At 37.2% G+C, this 24,202-nt stretch overlaps 1 protein-coding gene across 9 annotated transcripts in view; it reads left to right on the top strand.

Annotated features, from left to right (window-relative positions):
* Positions 1-24,202, top strand: part of LOC129719465 (limbic system-associated membrane protein-like) — a 71,182-nt gene that overhangs the window by 26,060 nt on the left and 20,920 nt on the right. For all 9 annotated transcript variants that reach the window (XM_055670804.1, XM_055670803.1, XM_055670802.1 and 6 more), the window contains 4 exons: positions 14,930-15,085; positions 18,857-19,179; positions 19,257-19,404; positions 22,805-22,902. In XM_055670804.1, the coding sequence (XP_055526779.1) occupies positions 14,930-15,085; positions 18,857-19,179; positions 19,257-19,404; positions 22,805-22,902 (725 nt within the window). The remainder of the gene's footprint in view (positions 1-14,929; positions 15,086-18,856; positions 19,180-19,256; positions 19,405-22,804; positions 22,903-24,202) is intronic.

Raw genomic sequence — 24,202 nt, 5'->3', positions numbered from 1 at the left:
CAGTCCGATTACATTAAAATTCAATAAGGTGTTATGAGGCAGCTAGACTTTTCATTTGACACTAATTTTATGGAAATTGGGTCAGCCATCGCTGTGAAAAGTGAGTGGGTTCCAGTAGTCTTCGGAATACGTTCCTTTTCATAGCTGGATTTCACATTTTTAAAAATAACAGGCAAAGTAATAGTCCGATTGCAAAACAAATCAATAGGGTCTTATGGGGCAACTAGATCTTACATTTGACACTGATTTTGTGGAAATTTTTTCAGTCATTTCTGAGAAACATGAGTGAGATTGAAAAGTCTTCAGAACACGTTTCTTTTCATAACTTTTGAACCACAAAGTTCCATATTTTTAAAATTCAAAAGTTAAGGGTATTTTAGATAGCCCGTTCATTTGGAACCAATTTTGTTCAAATCAGTTGTGTAGTTTCTGAGATAATGATGTGTCATGAATTTTACATTTTGATACATAACCTCCAAACTAAAAGTTCAATTACAATATAATTAAATAGGGTCTTATGGGCCAACAAGACTTATCATTTGCAATTAATTTCATGACAATCGCTCCAGCCATCTCTGAGATGAGTGAGTGTGAATAAAAAGTTACACATACACACACACATATATATATACAGAAAATGCTCAGCTCGTCGAACTGAGTCGAGTGATATATGCCATTCGGCCCTTTGGAACATTTTTATACTTCCGGTTTTGCCAGTGATTGCTATACCTTTCTAAAAGAAAGGCAAAACCTAAATTAATCTACCTAGCGGTTAGACCAGGCCTTTCTCACTTGAACTTATTATTTGTTAAAATAGATTCACACGAATATTTCAATTTTCAGAAAAAAGACACCTTGATTAAATTTGCCTGATTTATTTCACACCCAAATAACAAATTCTTGGTAGCCAACAGTGAAACTATACCGAACATTTGAAACATAGCATTCAAACACATATGAACATACATTAACACATGCAAATAACATGAAATAAATATGTTTCAAATATATGACGCGATTTTTTTTATCGTGGTATAATCGAAACGTCACTGTGCTCATATTTAGTTTGAACTCGATTATGTATAGACTCGATTATTTATCATTCGATAAAATATCATTTGAGATTCGATTATGCATAGTAGGATAATTTTTTTCTATTTCAAATATGACTTTCTTTTCACACCTTGTGAACTACGTGTTCAACCATTATAATTTATCAGTTAACCCTTAACTAGCACGTTCATCTGATATCAAGTATTGTTCAAATCGGTTGTGTAGTTTCTAAGATAATGAAGTTTCGTGATTTTCACATTTTGAAACATTACAGACGAAGGTAGAATCCGATTACAGTAAAATTCAACAGGGTGTTATGAGGCAGCTAGACCTTTCATTTAACACTAACACTTTTGTGGAAATCGGTCTAGCCATCTCTGAGAAATGTGAGTGAGTTTAAGTAGTCTTCAGATATGTTTTCATAGCTGGATTTCACGTTTTTGAGCATTACAGGCCAAGTTATAGTGCGATTGCAAAACAAATCAATAGGGTCTTATGGGGCAACTAGAACTTTCATTTGACACTGATTTTATGAAAATCAATCCAGCCTTCTCTGAGAAACAAGAATGAAATTAAAAAATCTTCAAAACACGTTTCTTTCCCCGTTCATAGTAGTAGCCCGTTCATTTAAAACCAACTTTTTTAAAATCGGTTGTTTAGTTTCTAAGATAATGAACTTTCGTAATTTTTAAATTTTGATAAATAACATGCAAACTTAAAATCCGATTACAATAGAATTGAATATGGTTTTATGGGGCAACTGGACCTTTCATTTGAGAATAATTTTATGAAAAACTATCCAGCCATCTCTGAGAAAATCGAGTGAGATTGAAAAGTTTAACATACACACATACACACACACACACACACATACAGAAAATGCTCAGTCCGTCGAACTGAGTCGAGTAATATGCACCATGTGCACTTCTCCGTCTCGTCCCTGATGGTTAACTTGGTGCGGCGACGAATTCTACTCGATCGGAGCGTCCTCTGGAGACCAAAGTATGCACGATTTCCTGCCATAATGCGCCGTTAAATTTCTCTACTGGTATCGTTGTCGGCAGTTACCAGTGAGCCCAGATACACGAACTCGTCTACCCATTTCATTAGGTCCGCTTCGATGCATTGATGACCAGTCCAATCTGTTTTGCTTCCGCCTTTAGTCCGATGTACGTATCCGCCATCTTCACAAAGGTCCAAGCCACAATGTCGATATCGCATGGTGCATATTACTCGACTCAGTTCGACGGACTGAGCATTTTCTGTATGTGTGTGTGTGTGTGTGTGTGTGTGTGTGTGTGTGTGTGTGTGTGTGTGTGTGAGTGTGTGTGTGTATGTGTGTATGTGAAACTTTTCAATCTCACTCGATTATCTCAGAGATGGCTGGATAGTTTTTTATAAAATTATTCTCAAATGAAAGGTCCAGTTGCCCCATAAAACCATATTCAATTCTATTGTAATCGGATTTTAAGTTTGCATGTTATTTATCAAAATGTAAAAATTACGAAAGTTCATTATCTTAGAAACCAAACAGTTGAACCAACTTTTGGAATATCGTGCCACTCGTGTTAATCCTCGCTCTTCTAATGACACCTTCCAGGGCAATGTTGAATGGTTTGCCAATCGATGTTATAACTAATTCACAAAATTGAGTATTTTTTTAAATTGTGTATGATAGTTTTACTTATATACTCAGCCACAGCAACAACCTTTCGAATTTTCAAAACTATATTGTTGTGCTATCTTTTTTTAACTGATTTTTTTATGAAATATGGTTTATTTACCCTTGTTTGTAAATATTACTTCAAATCTTGCAAAACAATTGAATAGTTGAATTTACTATGAATTCTAGTTCGCTTACATCGATTCTATTATCAACAGTATTAATAAAGTTGATGTATTTAGCTAAAGCTTCTAAAATTTCGTTTCTTGTGGTCACCGGTAAGTTTTCCAGAGTTGGGCGCAGTAAATCATCGAAGGACGGCCTATACCACCCTCCCAACATCGTCGCCATTCTCCGTTGTATATACGCCCACGCTTCAGTTACTCGGGTGCACTCAGGGAATTTGTGTTGAATCGATTCCATGCCTACCGTGCAGTGCTGATAGTTAGGATCGTTGGCCCAACCGATTATATGCATCAGACGGCAATGTTCTGTTTTTTCGTTGACCAGCAAATATAGGTCGCTTCGGTAGTGTGAAGTTGAAGAGGGATATTTTGAGTCAGTAGGGTATTATAAAAGGGAAGGAAAACGATTTCTTGCAGGTGACGGTTGATCAGCAGCGCTTTACATCGATCGTGTATTGAACAATTGTTCTCAACTATCTCTAATGAGGCAACAATTTCGTTTAACGAATTTTTCAAATCCGTGGATTCTATTTCGTGTGATACTCTTTTCTACGGACACAAAATGATTTTTATTTATTAAGAACAAGAAGATGAGAAGAAGATAACAACCAAGGTGAGGGGCCTAGCCTAGTTGGTAACGTCTCCGCCAACCATGCTCGACGCACTGGGTTCGAATCCCAACACCGACATCGGTGTCGATGGTTGTGGGGTGGCGTGATCCACTCACAACCAACCCAACTGGTCTAGACTCAATCCTAGCCGACACCGGGAGATTTTCTGAGGCGAAAAATCTCTGGGATCACTCCTTCCATCGCATGAGGAAGTTAAGCCGTTGGCGCCGGTCCGTTAATCAACTGGTCGTAAGTTAGAGTCCTGGGTGTCGCCTCCCCGGGCGTCGGTGATTGGCACAACAACAGTAGCAGAAATAGACCGACGGAAAATAAGCAAGAATGAAAAAAGAAGATAAGAACCACATCGCATCGACGTTTCCGCAGGAATACCACTATCATGCCTCGGAAGTAATATTATAGTCTGTTGCCACGGATGAATTATAATGAAGCTCCTGGATGAACCTTTTTTACCAACCATGAATACCATGTATTCATTATAATGCCACTTAACCACCCTGGACCTTTCAGTAAATTCTTTCGTTATTCATTCTTACCCTTGATAAATATTATACTTACCACTTCTCAACAGAATTGAATAGGAAAATCTGTTTGAAACGCTCGCGTGCGGACAATGAAAATTGAAAACCCTTCCGCTTGCATTAAATGTGCTGTTAGATTGCGGGACGAAATAATATTAACAATACATACTATCGCTGGCGTACCAACCTTTTTCTGTTTGGCATCAAGTATTCTCTATATAATTTAGTTTATCAAATGAATGTCGGATTGTATGAAGAAAAAAAAGAATGTCGACATTCGAAAGAAAAACCAGCGATTTTTTGAATTAGCTGCAGCTTTGAAGGAATGGCACTTGGCAAGTACGAGAAAATTTAGAATGGCAGTTCATATCATAATATTTTATGTATTTCATATAACTTAAAACAGTTCATAAAGAATGTGTTCCCACTCAGCACGTAATTCGTAATCGGTCACGTCATAAGCATCGAGCGAGCTTCAAGTAAAGTAGAAACGTTCGACCTACTTAGTATAACCTTTTATTAGTATCAGTAGTTCACCTCATTGTGATTTGTTACCGTTGCGAAACTCTTGCCCTACAATGCCCATGCAAGAAAGTGTAAGCAAGGAAATGAGCTGTGTAGTGTTCGTCATATATCTCGATTTCGATATCTTTTGTTTATGTTTAGGTTGAACATGCACTGTGCTTGGAGATGGAGATGTTGATAGGTGGTGGAGAAGCATGGTGTTTAATAAAAAGCCTCTTGGGAAGTGTACCCCAAACAGTCTCCAGAGGTACGACCAGGGACTAGGGGTTTTGGCGAAAGGTTGAGCAGCAACAGAAAAAAATATAATAAATAATAATTCACTAAAAAAATTCCCGTTCGCTCACTGTTTCCGTCTCGCAATTTTGATCCTGCATTGTTTCCGCGAATAAGTAGCGGTATTTAGGCGTCGTACACAAATTACGCAAAGCATGAAGGGGGGGGGGGGGTTTAGTCTGCGTTACTTATTGTTACGTAGGGGGGAGGGGGGGGGGGTAGTAGAGACAGTTACGTAACTGTGATGTTTGCTCGAAATTGAGATTTTCGGTGGGGGGTCAGGCTGTCCAGCGTTACGTAACTTCAGGGGGGGGGAGTCATATCGAACGTTACCTGGGGGTGAGGACCTGGGTACTTCTATGATCAATTCAGCAAAAAACGGGCACTCTTAGTTTTAATTGTAATATTTACTTACTAAATTTTTATTAGAAGGGGTTGGAATGTGAATGTTGGCAATGCAAAAATATACTCTAAAATATTGCAACGAAATATTGTTTAATAATTGAATATAACAAAAAAATAATTTATTAGTGGTCGAGTGGTCAATTGAGAATTACAATCAATTTGTCATTAAATGAGAAAATGGAATATCATTAAATGTTGTGATACATTTGGTCTTGTCAGGCGGCTCAGTCTAGTTTTTGGAACCGAGTAATTCAACTTCCCACGACTTCACTGCTTCTATAGCGTGTTTCAACTGCCGAGTGGTCAATGACTGTCGGTTTATCTTGCTGGTGTATTTTGTAGGCACCTGTTAGTGCGCAACCGATAATGCACATGAGTATTTTTCCCTACTCAAGCGTATTTTATTTTCAAACTGTTGTACCTACTCATTGAAACGTTTAAAACTGCTTGATTTATACTAGATAATCGATAGAAGGCTGGAGTTCCACTACATAAACGATTGCAGCTTTCCACTAGATAGATGAAAGACTAAATAAACATTTTACCGTCGAAAACGCACAAAAACACGGATGTTTCACGGGTTTTCCACTATTTTCTGTGCAATGAAAATCACATTGAATAATTTTTTATTTTCTTTACAAATTTGACAATTTTATTTAAATGTTGAAAGCTGCTGAATTTGCACTAGATCATAAATATGGAAGAGTGAATAAACACTTTACCGTCGCAAACACAGAAGTTTCACGGGTTTTCCACTATTTTCTGTGGATTGAAAATTACATCTAATACCACGTTTATAAAGATATAGATATTTTGTTTTGTTTACAAATTTGACAATTTGCTCGCTGAAAATCAAATCAAAAGTATTGAGACACTATAGAGACGATACGCAACATTAAACTATCATAAAATATTCTAGCTTGTTAAGTATTTAAAGTTCCAATGTTACCCGTAGTATCCGGCTTTAAATATTTTTCCTTAACTCTGACATCAGCAACAAACGCTGAAAATTCTCTTTTAAAAATATCAAAATCAGAAGAAATACTTATCACAATAACCAAAATTGTTTTGTTTTACTTAAGAGGTTATATCTACCAAATGCTCACAGAAACAAGGCTTTTTTCATGAATTTTTTTACAGGACATTTGGTCGGCGTGCGACCAGACCGAACCAAGCGCCATTTTTTTGAAAATTGAGTTTTTAACACTAGTGGATGTTAAAATTGATAATCTATCTTTCATGAAAAAACAAAATCATTTGAATAGTTTATAATGGCATTGTAACAAAATTTCTCTGCAGCAGCATGCAGGAAGCATACGGGGTGAGTAAACTTTGATCGCCGATTACTCGAAATAATGTTTATGGCGCTTGGTTCGGTCTGGTCGCACGCCGACCATTTGAGATATAAGGTATATAAGTAATATATCATTGGATTGAGCAACTCTTGCAGAATAGAAAAAATATTTTTATTGCTATTTTTGTTACAAAATGGCGGCTGTGCAGCGATTGCCGTGAACCGCTTTTTTCAAAAGTTGTTCCGCGGCGAGCAGTAGAAGTCGTGCCCAACTCCATTTATAACCAAAACAAATACTTTTTCATTATCTACATAAGTGTCGCTAGTGAAGTACACATGATAATATTTTTAGAATTTTTCTTCGCGAAATGGCAACGGTTTGAAAAAAAAAATTCTGTTTCGACAAAAAAAAATCGATTTTGATTATTTATAACTTTAGTTGCTGTTAATCAATCGCTAGAATCGTGTGTACTTCACTTGATAATCTAATGAAGAAGCTACAGTTAAAATTTTTGAGTCAATCGGATGTAAACTTTTTCAGTTCTGCTGCTCGCCGATTTTGAAAACATGGTTTTGAGAAAACGCGTTGAAAGTTTCAAATTGTTATAAATCTTAAGAATCGTAACAGTAAAGTTCTTAACATTTTTTTTACCTTCAGTCAGCTACCTCTGTGCCGTAAAGTTGTCCTTTCTGGGCTTTATCTTCCTCTTCTTCGTTTTATTTTATCTGATCTAAAGCTGTGCCTACGCTATCACCTATCTACGGTACCAGACATGCGACGCTCAGTGGCTTTGACGGAGTTGGCGTCCGATCCCACGCAAAACTCAAACTTGTCACTCATATTTAAGTACTTTTGAGTATAACTCACAATTAAAAAGTAACAAAAAACTCAAACAGAACGTTCATAACGAGAACGGCTGATCTACTAAACAAATGGAAATTGTGAGTAAACACGTACTGTAGAGACGCTATAACGGTCGAAACTTGATGCAGCGACCTCTATACTAAAAATTTGAAATATGATATCGATCATAGGTAACTTCTACTAGTTTACAAAGCCTCGAAATTAAAAACAAAAACGAGCATCGCCAAAATAAACGAAAAAGGTTTTTTTGGAGCATGAAAGTTGTTCGGTAAAATTAGATTTAAACGAATTTTGAGTTTAGATCAGTACTTGAGCGATATAGATTTTGATTTTAGGATAGTTTTAGCATGATATAAGCCAATAAAAAAAATGACAAGAAAATTTTTTTTTTTGGTAGATTTTTTTTTATTCTCGCTTATTTACCGTCGGTCTAGTTCCGCCACTGTTATTGTGCCAATCACCGACGCCCGGGGAGGCGACTCCACCCAGGACCCTAACTCACGACCCGTTGATTAACGGACCGGCGCCAACGGCTTTACTTCCTCATGCGATGGAAGGCGTGATTCCAGAGATTTTTCGCCTCAGAAAATCTCCCGGTGTCGGCTAGGATTGAATCTAGACCAGTTGGGTTGGTTGTGAGTGGATCACGCCACCTCACAACCATCGACACCTATGTCGGCGGTGGGATTCGCACCCAGGCGTCGAGCGTGGTTGGCGTTACCATTTTTTGGTAGATATAACCCCTTAATAATCAAAAATTTCAACTTCACCGGTTTCGTGCTCAGGCAAAATGTTGAACACACATTCTCTGCAAAGGCTAGAATCGTCTACCTTTTTTTTTGCTTTTCTCCTAGAAAGGTATAGCAATCACTGAAAAAACCAAAGGTATAAAAGTGCTCCAAAGGGTCGACTTAGTTCGACGAGCTGTGTGTGTGTCTGTGTGTGTGTCTGTGTGTATGTCTGTGTGTGTGTCTGTGTGTGTCTGTGTGTGTCTGTGTCTGTGTCTGTATGTGTGTGTGTCTGTGTGTGTGTCTGTGAGCATGCCTGTGTATGTGTGTCTGTGTGTGTGTGTGTCTGTGTGTGTGTCTGTTTGTGAGTCTGTGTGTGTTTGTGCGTGTGTCTGTGTGTGTCTATGTGTATGTCTGTGTGTGTGTGTGTGTGTGTATGTGACGCTCTCCAAATTTCACTCGATTTTTTCATAGATGGCTGGACTGATTCCTATGGAATTAATTGCAAATGATAGGTCTAGTAGTCCCATAAGACTCTACTGAATTTTATTGTAATCGGATTTTTAGTTTCGAGGTTATGTATCAAAATGTGAAAATTACAAAACTTCATTATCTTAGAAACTACATAACCGATTTTAAAATAATGGTATCATAATATCGGGCTTGTTTTTTGAACCATTGGTAAAATAGTTTGATGATTGAATAATGATTGAACATGTAGTTCAAAAGCTATTCAAAGAAACGTGTTTCAAAGACTGTTTAAACTCACTCACTTTTCTCAGAGATGGCAGGACCGATTTTCACAAAATTAGTGTCATACGAAGGTCTTGTTGCCCCATAAGACCCTATTGAATTTTATTGTTATGGGACTAACTTTGTCCGTTATGTTTAATAATGGGAAATCAGGCTATGACAAGAAACATGTTTCTATGACTGCTCGAACTCACTCACTTTTTTCAGAGATGGATGGACCGATTTTCACAAAATAAGTTGCTAAAAAAAGGTCTAGTTGCCTGATAAGACCATTTTGAATTTTATTATAATCTGACTGTAACTTTGTCTGTTATGTATCAAAATGTAAAAGTTATGAAACTCCACTATCTCAGAAACTACACAACCGATTTGAATAAAATAGGTATCGAATGAACGGACTGTCTTCAAAACCCCGAAATAACGAATTTTATGATGATTGAACATGTAGTTCAAAGGTTTTGAAAAGAAACGTGTTCAGAAAACTTTTTTAAATTTACTCATTTTGCAAAAGATGGCATGACTGATTTCAACAATCTTAGTTTTAAATAGAGATGCACCGAATATTCGGCCGGCCGAATACTCGGGCCGAATATCAGCAAAAATTGGATTTTTCCGAATATTCTGCCCGCCGAAATTCGGCCGAATATGCCGGATAAGCCGAAAAGTGGCCAATGATTATCAGAAAATAATATAAAAGCGCAGTGCATAAAGTTTTATAAACGGGGGTAAACGAGAACTGAGGATGTGACTCAGGTTCAGAGAGGAATTTACTACATTCAGGCGGAACATGGACCGCAATCTCCACGCAACGGTTCATGTCCCGTTTGGATGAAGTATATTTTTTCCGAACTAAAGTCACTTCAGTTCTCGTTCATTGTTCATAGAATTGCATGCACTGCATACTTTGCAAAAGCACTGAAAATGTAGTCGTAACACAAAATTTGCAACAATGTTCACGAACCATAATCCTCAAAAACCATTGTTTTTAATTGACAAGTCAAATAAGAACAGAAGTAGGTGCAATCAGCGTGCTCCATTCAATATGCGCAACATTAATTATTTCTTGTGCAATAGCTCGAACAATTTTCAATCATTTTCGCACATGAACAGGTTAAAAGCGAAATTTAAACTTCAACAATAACCATTTGGTTATTTTGTTATCATACCATCAACGATGTGTTCAGCCGAATACTCAGCCGAATATTCGTCTCACCGAATAACGAAAAAAAGATTATTCTGTTTTCGGCCGAAGGCCGAATAGTGCTATTCGGTGCATCTCTAGTTTTAAATCGAAGGTTTAGTTGCTTTATTGGTACCCACATCATTTGTGTTTATTGGTACCCAACACTATTTGACAAAATCGAAAAATATGCTGCTCTAAAGCTCACCATAGTTGCTCTAGACAAAAAAAATTCACAGGAAAAGCTATAATTTTTCATTTTTTCTTAGTTTGACCTTCAAAGCCGCACTTGTGTTGACCAGTGTAATCGGACTTTTATTTTAACCATTATGTGTTAAATTGTGAAAATATTGAAAGTCTATTCTCTCAGAGATTACACAACTTATTGAAAGAAAACAGGTGTCAAACGAACAGGTTGTTCCTCAAACTTACAAAGAATCAAAACCCAAAGGTTGTTTAAAACTAGCTGCTTTGATCAAAGTTCGAAGTTAGGAGTCATTATGATAGAGAAACTATGATAGAGAACTCCAATTATTTCTCCAAATACAACATCAATATTCTAAAATCCAATTTTGTTGGATTATATTTGGCAATTGAAGGATGTTTTCCAGAATCCGGAAGTCGCGAATTCGGATTTTGAAATGAAGTATGAAGTTAATTCCTGGCCTCTGAGCATCTTCCCGGGTACTGAAAAACTCACATTGCGTAATATTTGTCCCTTTTAGACTGGTTTCCAGAAACCGGAAGCTACTGTCTAGTAATTAAAAAAGGCGTCTGAAGATGATTTCTGGCCTCCGGGTATCAGTGGATTCCGGGTGGTCAGTGGATTCCAGCCGCTGGGTATAATCCAAGTTCAAAGAACCCATATTGATTGGTATTTGCCCATTAATTGGATGCCCATCAGAAACGATCAGTAATATCAACTGCGTTAACCCTTTCCCGCTCATGGTGACTCTAGAGCACCATGAATTGTATTGACCATATGTTGGCAGAAAATAGTTAGTTTTGACTTCTTTTTTCTACAAAATGTTGCATTTTTAATACACTTTTAACTTGGCAAAAAAATAATGTGTGTTTTTGACAACCGTTTTTATATAACATTAATCAATCGATTTCATAATAAAAATAAATTTTACGTAGATCTATTAAGTCTATTAAAAATAAATTTTACGTAGATCTATTAAGTCTATTAAGTGTGACAATCCACCGAATTAGCATTTTTCATTCTAATTCGCTCGTCCCATAAATTTGAAAATGGTGCCTCAGAGCACCACTGGGCATACAGTAGACAAAGATTTACAACGTATGCTGGCTAAAAATATCCGGTACGATGGAATATCATATTGGCCAGCATTTAGAGATGCGCAGAGATGTTTCTAACGCAATCATCGTGATCACTTTACACTCTTTTGGTGTTCGAAGTGTAATGTTCGTCTTTGCATATGGAAAGCGAGATTTTTTTTTTCATTTTCCATCATAAAAAATCAATCAAATGGTCGTAAACGTAGTCTTTTTTTTTCGAAAACTACATTGTTTCTCTTTTATTTTTATTAATTTTTAAATAACTGCTTTGAATAGTTAAATTTTGCCAAAAAAAAATTTTCTCGTGCATTAGAAATAAGTCCCTTGTATGCTCATAGGTGCTCTGGAGCACCATTTCAAATTTAACTTTTTACTTCAAAATATAACATTTTCCAGTAATTTAAAAAAGTCTACGAAGTATTTTGCCCAAATTAACCCTTTAAGTATTTTTAAATCATGAAAAACCTCGTGAGCGGGAGAGGGTTTAAGAATTTCATTTCACTGATAAGTTCATTAAAATCAATATATAAGGAACAATCTACTGGCTAAAGTTGACGTAACAAACTAAATATTTATACTCAGTATATCAAAATCGATCAAAAACAAAATCGCATCATAGATTTGAAAGAATTCAAAGTTATTTGCATATATATGTGTTAATGTATGTTCATATGTGTGCGAATGTTATATTTTAATTGTTAGGTATAGTTGTGCTGTTAGCAACCAAAAATTTGTTGTTCAGAATGAATAACAAATCCAGCAGAAATTATCAAGGTGTATATTTTAAGTGTTGGTTTAAATCTATTTTAACAAATAATAAGTTCGAATGAGAAAGGCTGGGTCTCACCGCTAGGTGGATTAATTTAGGTTTTCTAGTAGCGATGAGTGTTTTTTTTTCGTCCTGTCATTCAAGGCAATATAAAAAAAAAACAGAATTGAAAAGTGCTATAAACATTAGAATAGGGAGAATATTGAAAAAACACAAATTTTGAAGCTATAGGCTGTCAAAGACCAATCCACAAGCAACCGAAAACGCGAGTGACCTGTTCAAGTCGTACTTATAAGGAAGCATGCATAAATGACCTAGCTTTTTTCAGATTTCAAAAGCAGTTTATAAGAAGGATTTACCGTTTATTGCCCTAGAGAAACTCTGAACATTTTCCGTCCTATGAAAGCCTCTGCTTATTAATTGATATTGCACGTCTTGCTATTCTGACTATGCTTCAGCTATACTGCCCTCTCCGCCCACAATTTCATCAGCGACTATTTACTCTTTCCAACCCCACTACCCTTTTTTCGGTTTCATATCTGTCTAGACGGTTTCAATGAAATAAATATTAAACTTTATCACGTATATATTTTTATGTTGTATTCCCAGGTATGCTTTTAATAATCTGCATAGTTATTCTTTGATTTGCAGGTATTTGAATAAAAATATTTAAAAACAGAAGATCCGTTTCCTTCAGTTAGTTTGACGGTTTGAAATTTTGATGTTCTGTGAAGAGCACGTTATTTTTTTATGTCTATTTTTTTTATTTTATTCCTTATATGAAAAATATAGTGATATATAACTATAGTGAAACATTTACGTATGCTTTGTTGGTTTATGACTATCACTAATTGTTAAAAACAAACTATAATTAGAGAGAACATTAAATTAGTGTCACAGTCAAACTAATATTGTTAACTATTATTGTTATGGTGTTAAAGCAATATTCTATTTTTCGCATACAAACCACACCTTAAATGTTATTTTACAACTTAGCAATAAATATATTCCGTGAGAACTTTGGCTGTATCGGCAAAAGTCATGCATGTTGTCAAAAGCCATATTGGAAAGAAATGCTTCCCATCAATCTGCCAAAACCGTAACTAAACAATTTGCGTTCGACAGCAAACACTACGGTGAATTGCTCTCCGCTTCGTGCGGTTGGTGCTATTCTAGCGTTGAAACAGAATCACAAATCGTTGGTATGCAATGGCACTGAAGCGAAGTCAAATATTGACAATACTGTTTGATGTTGGCTTCTCTTTTCACTAGAATGCTCCCATTTGCTCCGTTCGTTTCCATAAATCTGATATGGAACCCGATCGCTTAGCTGGTCAGATTTGATTCATATTTGTGTAAGATACACTGACAACATGACTTGCTCTTTTGTAATAATGTCTATTTAATTAAAAATAATTATAATGGGTGACACTGAAATATTATTAGCGCCGGTGAGCATTGAATACTATCACAGATACTATCAATAGTAATGCTAACAGCGTTTGTCTCAGTGTAAATCCAAAATGACATAAAAATGATTGATTCCCTGTTTATAATAAGTTAAAAAAGAAAGTTCCAAAATTGGATATGAATCATTAGCTTACAGAAATCGATACAGGATTATATAAAATAAAAAAGATTTTGAAATGTGCTTTATTCAGGACAAAAATTAACATGAATTCCGATTTTTAGAGGTTGTTGGAAATTTGACAGGTTCCTGTACACCACAAAGCTTTACGGTCTAAACCTGTCTTTCCAAATGTACGTTATCGAGCTAACCGGGGACTATGGGTTAATAAATTAACATTGTGACAGCACTTCACAATGATGTGTTATGTTTATAACAACAGTAATCTAGATTTTGTTTGCATGCTATTTGGCGCCATTAAGGTGCCATCCACATTCCACGGAACAGATTTTAAATGCCCCCCTCCCCCTCCGTGGACATCTGTCTCATAAATTCTTAAAAATTTGTATGGACCGTGGACATTACACAGACCCCTTCCCCCAAATCTGTCCACGTGGAATGTGGATAACCTTTAATCTCTTTGTGCTGAAGACAACAAATACCAAAAAATAGAATAAAATATACATTATCACAATCAAAACGAATGTTGACAAAAAGTATCGTTGTTCCACTTGGAATTTTTCAACATTTAGAATATGTTTTCATAAACCCATTTTCAGAAGTGAATGTGACCACTGTTAATTTTCTGGTTTGCCAACCGCGTCAAGCTCAGTTTTATCCGCAGGGAAATTTTACTGATGATTATTAGAAAATTGGGTTTAAAAATGAACTCTACAAAATATTTTGCTTAAAATTGGCAACACTTGTTCATGGTTTGTTGGTTGCAGTTCCGGTTGGTCCCAGCGCTAGCCCTGCAATTGTCTTGTACATTGAACAGTTGGCTGCGAATTGTGTGTATAATAAACAGAAGGTTAAAGTTTTGTATCGAAATGTAGCACCAAGGCTTTGCTTCTAATCACAGACATCATGGAAGGTGACGCCGCCCATAACCATAACTAATGACTCATTGACTAACGGACCATCCGACCCGTCACGTTGAAGAACTACTTCTATGGTCTAAACTATCGTCCAGAAAACAATCACAGTTTGGACATCGTTGTCTGAAAACTCTCAAAAACGTGTTTTCTTCTATTTAAGAAGCATGAATTAGTGTTTCTCTTCGGTTCGTTAATTTATCCTTTATTTACTCCTATATTGGAAATGCAACCGTGTATCAGCTTGAAATTTTTGCTAGTAATATTTTATGCTCTTTTCAGGTACATCATTTGGTCATTCATTCTCAGATTCACTATCGGATTCTGACTTGATTGACAATCCGCCGTTGACTCAACCAAAGTTTACTTCCCGTGCTCAATCGATACGGGCAGTTATTGGCGATTCTATCACGCTGCCGTGCGATGTGGACAACCTAGGTGAGTGTGTTTTGATTGATGCATGCTATGCTTCTCTGGCTGAGTAAAAAAAGTTCACTTCTGAAGGGTCAGTTCCAATCCAATCACAAAGCGAGAATTTGTAACCAAAGAGTTTCCCTTCTATCGAGAGATTGTTCTGGATGTTACTTTTGCTAGATTTTCAAACAAAACTCAATTATTGGTACAGTGCCTCCACAATTATGGGTCACTTTTATAAAAATCTATTATAACGAAACTGAACAATTTTTATTAGAAGTGGTAATTTTTATAATCCAGTTGTAACCTGATTTATACTATTAAAAAGATTTGAATTTGCAAAACGTCAGTAGAAATAATAGTCTTGCTCGGTACATTAAATGAAGTGATCCATGATTGTAATAATGTTACATTCTGCGGTGCACAAAAAGCACAACAATAAAATAACTTTTTTGATGGATTTTGACGATTTTGTAGACTAAATGATCTTGAATGCAAGAAGTCACCCATAATTGTGTCTCTTGTTATGTAAGTACTATTTTTCTTCTGAACCGGTTTATACACAGCAGTTGTAGTGAAACTAATTGTTGATTGAAAGTACACATCCGAACACAGAAGGAGACAGTAAAACATTGATAGACAGTGAAGAAGGGTGGAATACAAATGCTATAAAATAAGGGGTCAATCGAATTTGTGCAAGCAGGTATCTACACCGTCCTATAGAATGCAAGAAAATATGCAGTTAACTATATGGTTTTGTTTGTTTTGTATTACCTTTTTATACTGCTGTAGAAAAAGAATTGCCCTAATAAAAATCAAGAAAGCAAGTTTTATGAACTGCATGGCTTCACATTTGCTAATGTGTTAGGAAATGAAATATTCTACAGACTTTGTTGTAGGGTAGAGCGGGGCTAGTTGGTTACGGGGTAAGTTGGTCAATGAGAATATCTTCTAATCTACGTATCAAAAAAATCGTGTAATATGGGTGATAACAAAGATAGCCAAATTGAAATGAACCTAGTTCAATTCATACAGTCCTTTTTGTTAGTTTCAAGTTGTGTAAAGCAAATTTTCGCCAAAATTTGTTTGTTCATATATTAAGTAATTTTCATATTGAATACATGAGGAGCTAGTTGGTCACAAACTAGCGGGGCTAGTTGGACCTATGCACATCATCAATGAATTCAAGTAACCAAGTATTTGCAATTCCAGGAACGGCGCATTTCGTGATGCAAACTAAAACCAAGCGCAAACAGCATGTGCTCGGCTTAGCAAAATCATTTATACTAAAGTCGCTTTTTACGCGGAGGATACGTGCCGCGTATTTTTCTCATGGTTTGGGATTTCGGAAAGCGAACGTATAAACAAAAAAACCGGAAGAGGTTTGACTTTCGCTGAGACGCTACAAGCTGCCGCAAATGCAGTGAGGAAGGATAACTGAATTGTCTTTCCGAAATAAAAAGGTCAAAGCTCTTGGCAAATTTGACAAGTAATTAAATCTGTGAAGGCGGATTTCCAACTCTTTTGCGTACTAGGACTAAAACGTGATACAAATTAGACTTGCAGAATGATATGAGACTGAAAAACGCAGCCTCGTATAGTAAATCTTGTATCTGAAATTCTTCTGGGGGGCCGCGAAGCTCTCTTAGCTTCGCATAGGGGGCCGAGGAGCTCTTGTGTTTAGCAAGCCGCGGAACCAAAAAGGTTGGGAACCACTGATCTAGACCGACCATTTCCGATTCAAATTTCACACAGGTGTTTCTTATATGTCAAGATGTTATCAAGACATCATTTCAACCAAACAAACATGTAGTTTTTCAGCACCATTCTCAAATGATACCTTTTGATACTTTTAGAAGCAAACCACAAAATGCTGAAAAGCTTTTTTGATAAAGTTGAAAAAAAAGAGAAATAATAATCATTCGAAACAATAAACATAAAATCCTGTAGCTAACACACCCGAACGAAAAAATTTTGCACTGATTCGAAAATGTGCGAGATAAATAACGGTTTATCTCAATTATTTTCTGCACTGCATGTTCAGAGTGCATCGATGTGTGGTAAGTTAGGGTAAGGACCCCACAATTCGCCCACCCAATCAACTAATTATTTACGGGGTTTGTTATTGAATTATGCCCAATAATAATTTGTTTTCAATCTCAGCTTTTTCTTTTTTATGTTTAAACACGGTTCTAAGAGTTGACACTATATTGCGAACAATAAGAGCAATAGGTGGGCGAATTTTGGGTACTCGGATAAAGTGGGCGAGTTCTGGGGTCGTTACCCTAATAAAAAGCGATTATGTGTTAGATTATGTATGAATTTGGTTATCTGGTATGTTCTGGTTTTTCGTGAAAGCCTCGAACCTCGACCCATTCTACCAATTAACAGCAATGACCTATTTGCTTTGATTTGTCTTTGTGTAATCATACGTCGGCAGTGTAATATGGTGTTTATTTTACACGGACTGTATTTAGCATATTTTGGTCACCCAGTGGAGTGGCATTAATGATAACGGTGATTGTGTTTCAAATAATTATTGTACATGATTATTGGATTGTGCTTCATTGCTCATATCAGGACTCACCGAATATGTTCTGTGTAGGCCATAAAATTGCTACCGCTACGGTGTAGTTGTTAGGTAATGTTCACTTGACTAGTCTATTGAAACCCAACAACCATAATTGACGCTTTTTATGGAAAATTTAGTTTTTTTGGGTTTTATTTGTCGTCAATAATAAATGTTTTTATTACTTTATTAAGGTGGCTTTCAGCCACAGGCTGGTTCGCCAACATTGTCATAAATGTATATTGTTTACAACTTGTTCTTAACTGGCTAAACTTGGAAAAAATATTTTTTTAAGTGTAGCCTTTATCATTGTCACATCGATTATTTTACAATATTTGTTATAAAATGGCATCTTCTTTAGAGAGATTCGTTCTGGCCATAGTTTGTTCTTTGATTACTGAGATAGAACAAGTTCCTTATTATAATGATCAACGAAGGAAAATTTGTAATCGAGTGTACCTGTGTTTATGTCTATAGTTATTGCCCTATGTATTATTCTTTGTTTCCTGGTAAAAGTGGGATTACATTTTTTCACATTGAGCTACAACAGGCTGTTTCTGTATGTGTAAAAATTATCAACTTCACGTATTTCAAGAAAAAGTTTCATGTCATCTGCGTATGTTGAAACATTCTATTCGCATAAAATATGCTCTGCATCGTTTACAAATAATATAAATAGTAGTGGACCTAGATGAGACCTTTGAGGCTACGTTTGAACCCTACTTTTCGTGTTCTGCCAGTCAAGTATGACTGAATCTTTTTCAAAAGTCTCGGATTAAACCTTATCTTAGATAATTTGAAAAGCAGGAATGGGATATTAACTCTATTGAATTCCTTACTAAAAATCAGTATATAATGCTTCAACTTAACGAGGTAACTATAATCATTGCGTGAAATTGTAAAAAAAAATCAACAAGTTCATGGTCGTTGAACGACCCTAAACGAAACCTTGTTTTTTGGCTTTTGAGAAGATACATTGATTGACGTTGCCTCAAATAATTTAGAAATGCACAATATTATAGGAACTCCGCGATAGTTTTTTACATCTGATTTTTTACCACTTTTGAAGATAGGGATCGAGAAAGACTCTTTTAAGGCCAAACGGTGTTGAAGCCAAAAATGACCGACTTCCAGCCTCCACTTCGATTAGTGGATATAATACACATATATTTAATCTCAATACTAAATCATTTCCATATATTGCTTACCTACTTGACCTTCGAAAGGTAGTAACATTCTTTTGTGGCGTCGAGGAAGTGCTGTGGTAACGGCTGCCAACCTTATCATTACGAGAGATTTGCGGTTCAAACTTCTTAAAGGATACACGCTGCAAATCAAAAACGTTCGCCCGCAAGATGCTGGCGATTACAGCTGTCAGGTAGGTGATCATGATAACCGGGATCTTGTGCATACGGTAGAAATTCTAGTGCCACCTTCGGTACGATCCAATCCGGAAACTGGTCATGTGACAGTACGGAAGGGTGGCACAGCGACGCTCGAATGCAAGGCCAGTGGCAATCCGGTGCCGAGCATCAGCTGGAACCGAAAGGTTAGTCGAAAAGTTTTTCCCTGTAACAATAGCTTATAGTAGAAAATACGTTGAATAATGTTTGGATTTTCTGTTAGGACTCATTGCACGACACATCCCGTTTGGCTGAAGGACCAACGCTGTTACTAGAAAATGTGAACCGACAGGATAGTGGCACTTACCGGTGCTATGCGGACAATGGTATCCGGGAGCCCGTGTTTGTCGATATGCAGCTCATCGTACTCTGTAAGTTTCAACATATTCATTACTTTCTATTCCAAGGACATATGGGAATTACTTCCTATACGAGGGTGATTGAAAAGATCCAACTGGTCGTGGAGAGCATTTAACAGTGAAAGTAAAAGAGATTTTCATTGAATTCCATTCTTTCTATTCTTTTAAGACGCGTAACCAGGATTTTTTATTTACAAATAATACACTAGGTGTCTTCCTTCACGTTGAGCTCGTATACAAGCTGATTTGTTGAGTTGAGTTACCGTATTTTCCCCATCCAAATAGCTGTAAGTTAATACTATTAACTTTATTATTATATGTGGCGCTTTGCGATGGTTCAGCGGAGCTTTTCTAGTCACGTCGTGATTCGGTAGATTTAGTAGTTTCGGATCGCTCATGATACGTATACTTTGAGGGTTGAGTAGTCTATGTTCTCTATTTTGGTAAATGGTTAGACACGGTCTGAACAAAGTGGAAGAGCGTCGGTAAGCTTATTTGTAAGATCTGTTCGACCGTTGTCAAATTTGTATCAACACTAAGGACGTTGCGATATCATTTAGCATCGATAATTAGAATCGACAATGGTATCGAAAGCAAGCGCTGATACTTCGATATAATCATGAGAAAAGTGTCGATACTGCGAGGTATCGCTGTTCGATATCAGCTCATTTAAAATAAAACTCATATGGCTGTTTTTGCATATTTTTTGCCCGCACAAACAAACAGCTTCTGTAGATGCTTCGCCGATTATGCTCGAAACATACATTTTTTCCGATCCGTATAGGTATCACAACACTTATCAGACAATCAGTCGCGTCGCGTAATATATCAAGTAAAATAAAGTAAGATCGCTCTGTGAGCGATTTATTCACGCGGCTTTTTTGCGCTGGTTCTGGAGTTTACGAAGTTTTTTTTGTACGCGGATTCCGGAATTTACGTGTTTTCTTTTTACGCGGCATATATCCCCTGCGTAAAAATCGATTTTAGTGTACACTGAAAAATTAATACGAATTGAAAAATTATCTGTTTTCTTTATTTTTCCTATTATTATTTAAATTTTTGGTTCTCATTATAGATATGACAGTAATATTTTTTTGGTGCTCCTTGCCAGCCCGGATATGCGTTGAAAGACCACAGAGTAAATGTTTGTCGAGTTTGTCGATTGTTTCGATACTAAGGGTAGTGTATCGATATTGGTGAAGGATCGCCTGTCAAGCATCGACACCAAATATCGGGCTTTGGGAGTAAAAGAATCGGTTCTAAGTAAGTTCTAAGTAAGTAATACAATATCGCACGCTTAGCGCCTTGGGGCTAATAGCGGTCTCGATCAACTAGATTAGTTGAGAGAATTCGTTATCGATATTGTTTTTGGCACATTTTGCATGTGTAGGATAAGTCAACGATACACCGTGCCCCAGTGCTAAATCGAGAAAATTTCCAGCTCGAAAAGATCCTCGACTCGATCGGGAATCGAACCCGATATCACAACCGTGTGGGGGAGCTAGCCGACCGACATCACTAACCACAGAACCACGGGGACCACAGGTTCTAAGTAAGTATCGGAGGTATTGCAACGTCCTTAATCAACACATTTGCAAACAGTCGCGAAGGTTGTAAATACGGAAGAAGAGAACCCAAGAAAACTTGTATTGTTGATTATAATGTGTCAGCTTTTCTGAACCATGTCATAGAATCTGTGACACAGCATTATCCGGTGTCGGAGAGTCTATGACGATGTAATTTATAAAAAAAGGTTGACTTGACACACGCAAGCAAGCCAATCAGACGAGAGCCGTGGTGGCTCGTGCTGTAATCAAGAATGTTGCTCGGTTTTGGGCTGTGTTTCGCCAGTTCCCCAGGCATCTCATCACCCGCAAGTCTCCTTCGATCTGGTCGAGCCATCGTGCACGCTGCGCCCCATTATTTCTGGTGCCGGTGGGGTTGCTGAAGAGAAGTGATTTCACAGGGTTGTCGTCAGGCATCTTTACGACGTGACCGGCCCACCGCAACCTATTGACTTTTGCCAGGTGTGCAATGGGATTCTCTCCAAGCAGCGCGTGCAGTTCATGGTTCATGCGACGTCACCATTCTCCGTCGTCCGTCTGTACTCCACCGTAGATAGTCCGCAGCACCTTCCATTCGAAAACTCCAAGAGCGTTAAGATCCTCCGCGAGATCCCGTAGAGGACTACCGGTCTTATCAGGGTTTTGTACGCACTCGATTCGATCGAAGTGCCTTCCGAAGTGAAAAGTAGGCACGATTTCCTGCCTGGATGCGTCTCTGGATCTTTTTGCTGGTGTTATTGTCGGCGGTCACCAGTGACCCCAACTACACGAACTCGTCCGATCCGTCCAGCTTCGGCCTTTAGTCGGGCGTAAGTTCCCTCCGCCGTCGCAAAGTTACGTGATATGATGTCGAAGTCATCCGCGAAGCCCAGAAGCTGAACAGACCTTGTGAAAATCGTGCCCCTCAAGGGCGATGGTAAACAGCAAACAGGAAAGTCCATCACCTTGTCTTGTCTCAACCCTCTGCGCGATTTAAAGGGACTCGAGAGTATCCCCGAAACACGCACGTAGCACATCACTTGCGCCATGGTGGCTCTGATCAATCGAGTCAGTTTATCCGGAAATCCGTTGTCGCTTGACACATGCACGATAAATGTTTTACTAAAATTTGGAGAAGCGTAATTCACTATTACGAGATTACAGAGGCCGCTTTTATAAGAGAGCGGTTATGGTCAAAAGACCTCTGCACTTATTCTCCGGTTCTCCATACTAACCTTTCCTTAGTGCTGATTTCCACAGAATCTCGATGATTTCTGGTTAGAGGATGAATTGGTTAGAGGGAGACATATTGGAAACCCCTCCAGAGAAATAATCTGTGACACAGTATTATTCGGTATCGGAGAGTCTATGACGATGTAAATTATAGAAATGGTGACGGATTTGGCTTCACACATGTATGACAAATGCTTTAATAAAATTTGAAGAAGCGTAAATTACTACTACGAGATTACAGAGTCCGCTTTCATAAGAGACCGGTTATGGTCAAACGACCTCTGCATTTATTCTCCGGTTCTCCAAACTCACCTTTCCTTATCGCTGGATTCCACAGAATCTTGAAGACTTTCTCTTGACAAAATAAAATAGATCGATGATAGGTGTTTTCCCCTATAACGGTTAGGTTAGATTGGACATTAGAACAACTACATTTCTTCTTTGTCTATAGCGCTTTACTGTTTAGGAGATACAATTGAAAATGATGAACAAGACAAGGCTTTTGATCTGCTTCCGTAAAATGGGATATTATTATATCGAACAGAAACAGTTATGAAGTAAATTATTTTAACACTGGTGACGCACACATAGCGTCAAACATGATTTAATTTTTATTCTTCATTCACATTTGACAGCTCCACCAGAAATTACTGTCGAGAAGACTTGGGCTCATGCAGGTGAAGGATATGAAGCTCAGTTAGTGTGTACTGTTCATGGAGACTCAACACCAGAGGTAAGTTTTGTTAGATGAAAGAGTACCTATAAGATTATAGTGACTTATGAATGTGATGATTTATGTATCAATCTGCCGTGCTGGCAAGATACAACTTCTTCATTCAGATAGTTAAATGCAATCAAAGTGAGCACCGAAAAAAGAAGCTTACCTAAAAAATAACTTTATTTTTTTATGCGTGGTTAAATTTCGGAGTTCTCCATCCACTAGTTGTACGATTTTTTTGTTCATTTGATTTAGTAGTACAACTCATCCTCTCTTTTGATTTATTCATCATCTGTTGCAACTGTTAAACTACATTACATTCGTACCGTTATTTATACATTCTAGCTTCTCCCAGAAATGTTTTTTTTTTCTTCAGTTTCTAGTTGGGGTCTCGTCTGTAGCATAGCTACTCGACTGAAATAACTAACCGCTATTTTGTATCGCAAAGGCAAAATGTAGTTGTAACCAAAATTGTGGTTTTGTCTTTACAGCTTAGTTCGTATAGATATATTTGCAGTAGCTTTTAGCAACAAAGAGGAAGTGATGAAATCAAATCAGTCATTATTTCGAAAGCGTTGGATACTTTCTATACACATTAATTTCTAGAATACATTTTGTTATAAAAATAAAATTCGAAACTTTTTCTGTTTCCTGTATCCAGCAGTTACATTATGCAGGAAAGTATTCGTTGGGTGTTTTATTTATTATGAACAATTGTAATCATTTGAATGAAATTAATTAATTTTTACTTGAGCAGAATCCACACACTTTTAAGGTGCCGCCACACGGACGCTAACTCCCTTAGTTTCTAAGTCATAGTTGATTGTAAAAAGCATTTTTTTCATCATAACGCGGGATTGTATTGTCAAAAGCTATAACATAGAGACCCTGAACTACTAATTTTTACTTGAGCAGAATCCACACACTTTTAAGGTGCCGCCACACGGACGCTAACTCCCTTAGTTTCTAAGTCATAGTTGATTGTAAAAAGCATTTTTTTCATCATAACGCGGGATTGTATTGTCAAAAGCTATAACATAGAGACCCTGAACTACTCCGTCATGCCCGAATAGTTCATAGCCTACTATTCAGTGATGAAAAAACTAAGGGAAATAGCGTCCGTGTGGCGGCACCTTTACACTACACTTTTATTTCACTTCACTTTTTAATTCTATCACTTTTCACTTACCATTTGCAAATGCGCATTTCAACGCTTACATAGCGCCTTCTTCAGGGCTTAGATGGACTGCAGTCGCTTTGTAAGCGTTGGAACTTTTTCCATATCACATGAATCAGTTTCAAATCCTATGTGCTC

The sequence above is a fragment of the Wyeomyia smithii genome, chromosome 2 (assembly GCF_029784165.1).
Source record: "Wyeomyia smithii strain HCP4-BCI-WySm-NY-G18 chromosome 2, ASM2978416v1, whole genome shotgun sequence".
NCBI lineage: Eukaryota > Metazoa > Arthropoda > Insecta > Diptera > Culicidae > Wyeomyia > Wyeomyia smithii.
Note: the sequence above shows the minus strand (reverse complement) of the source record. Positions and strands in the feature narration are given on the sequence as shown.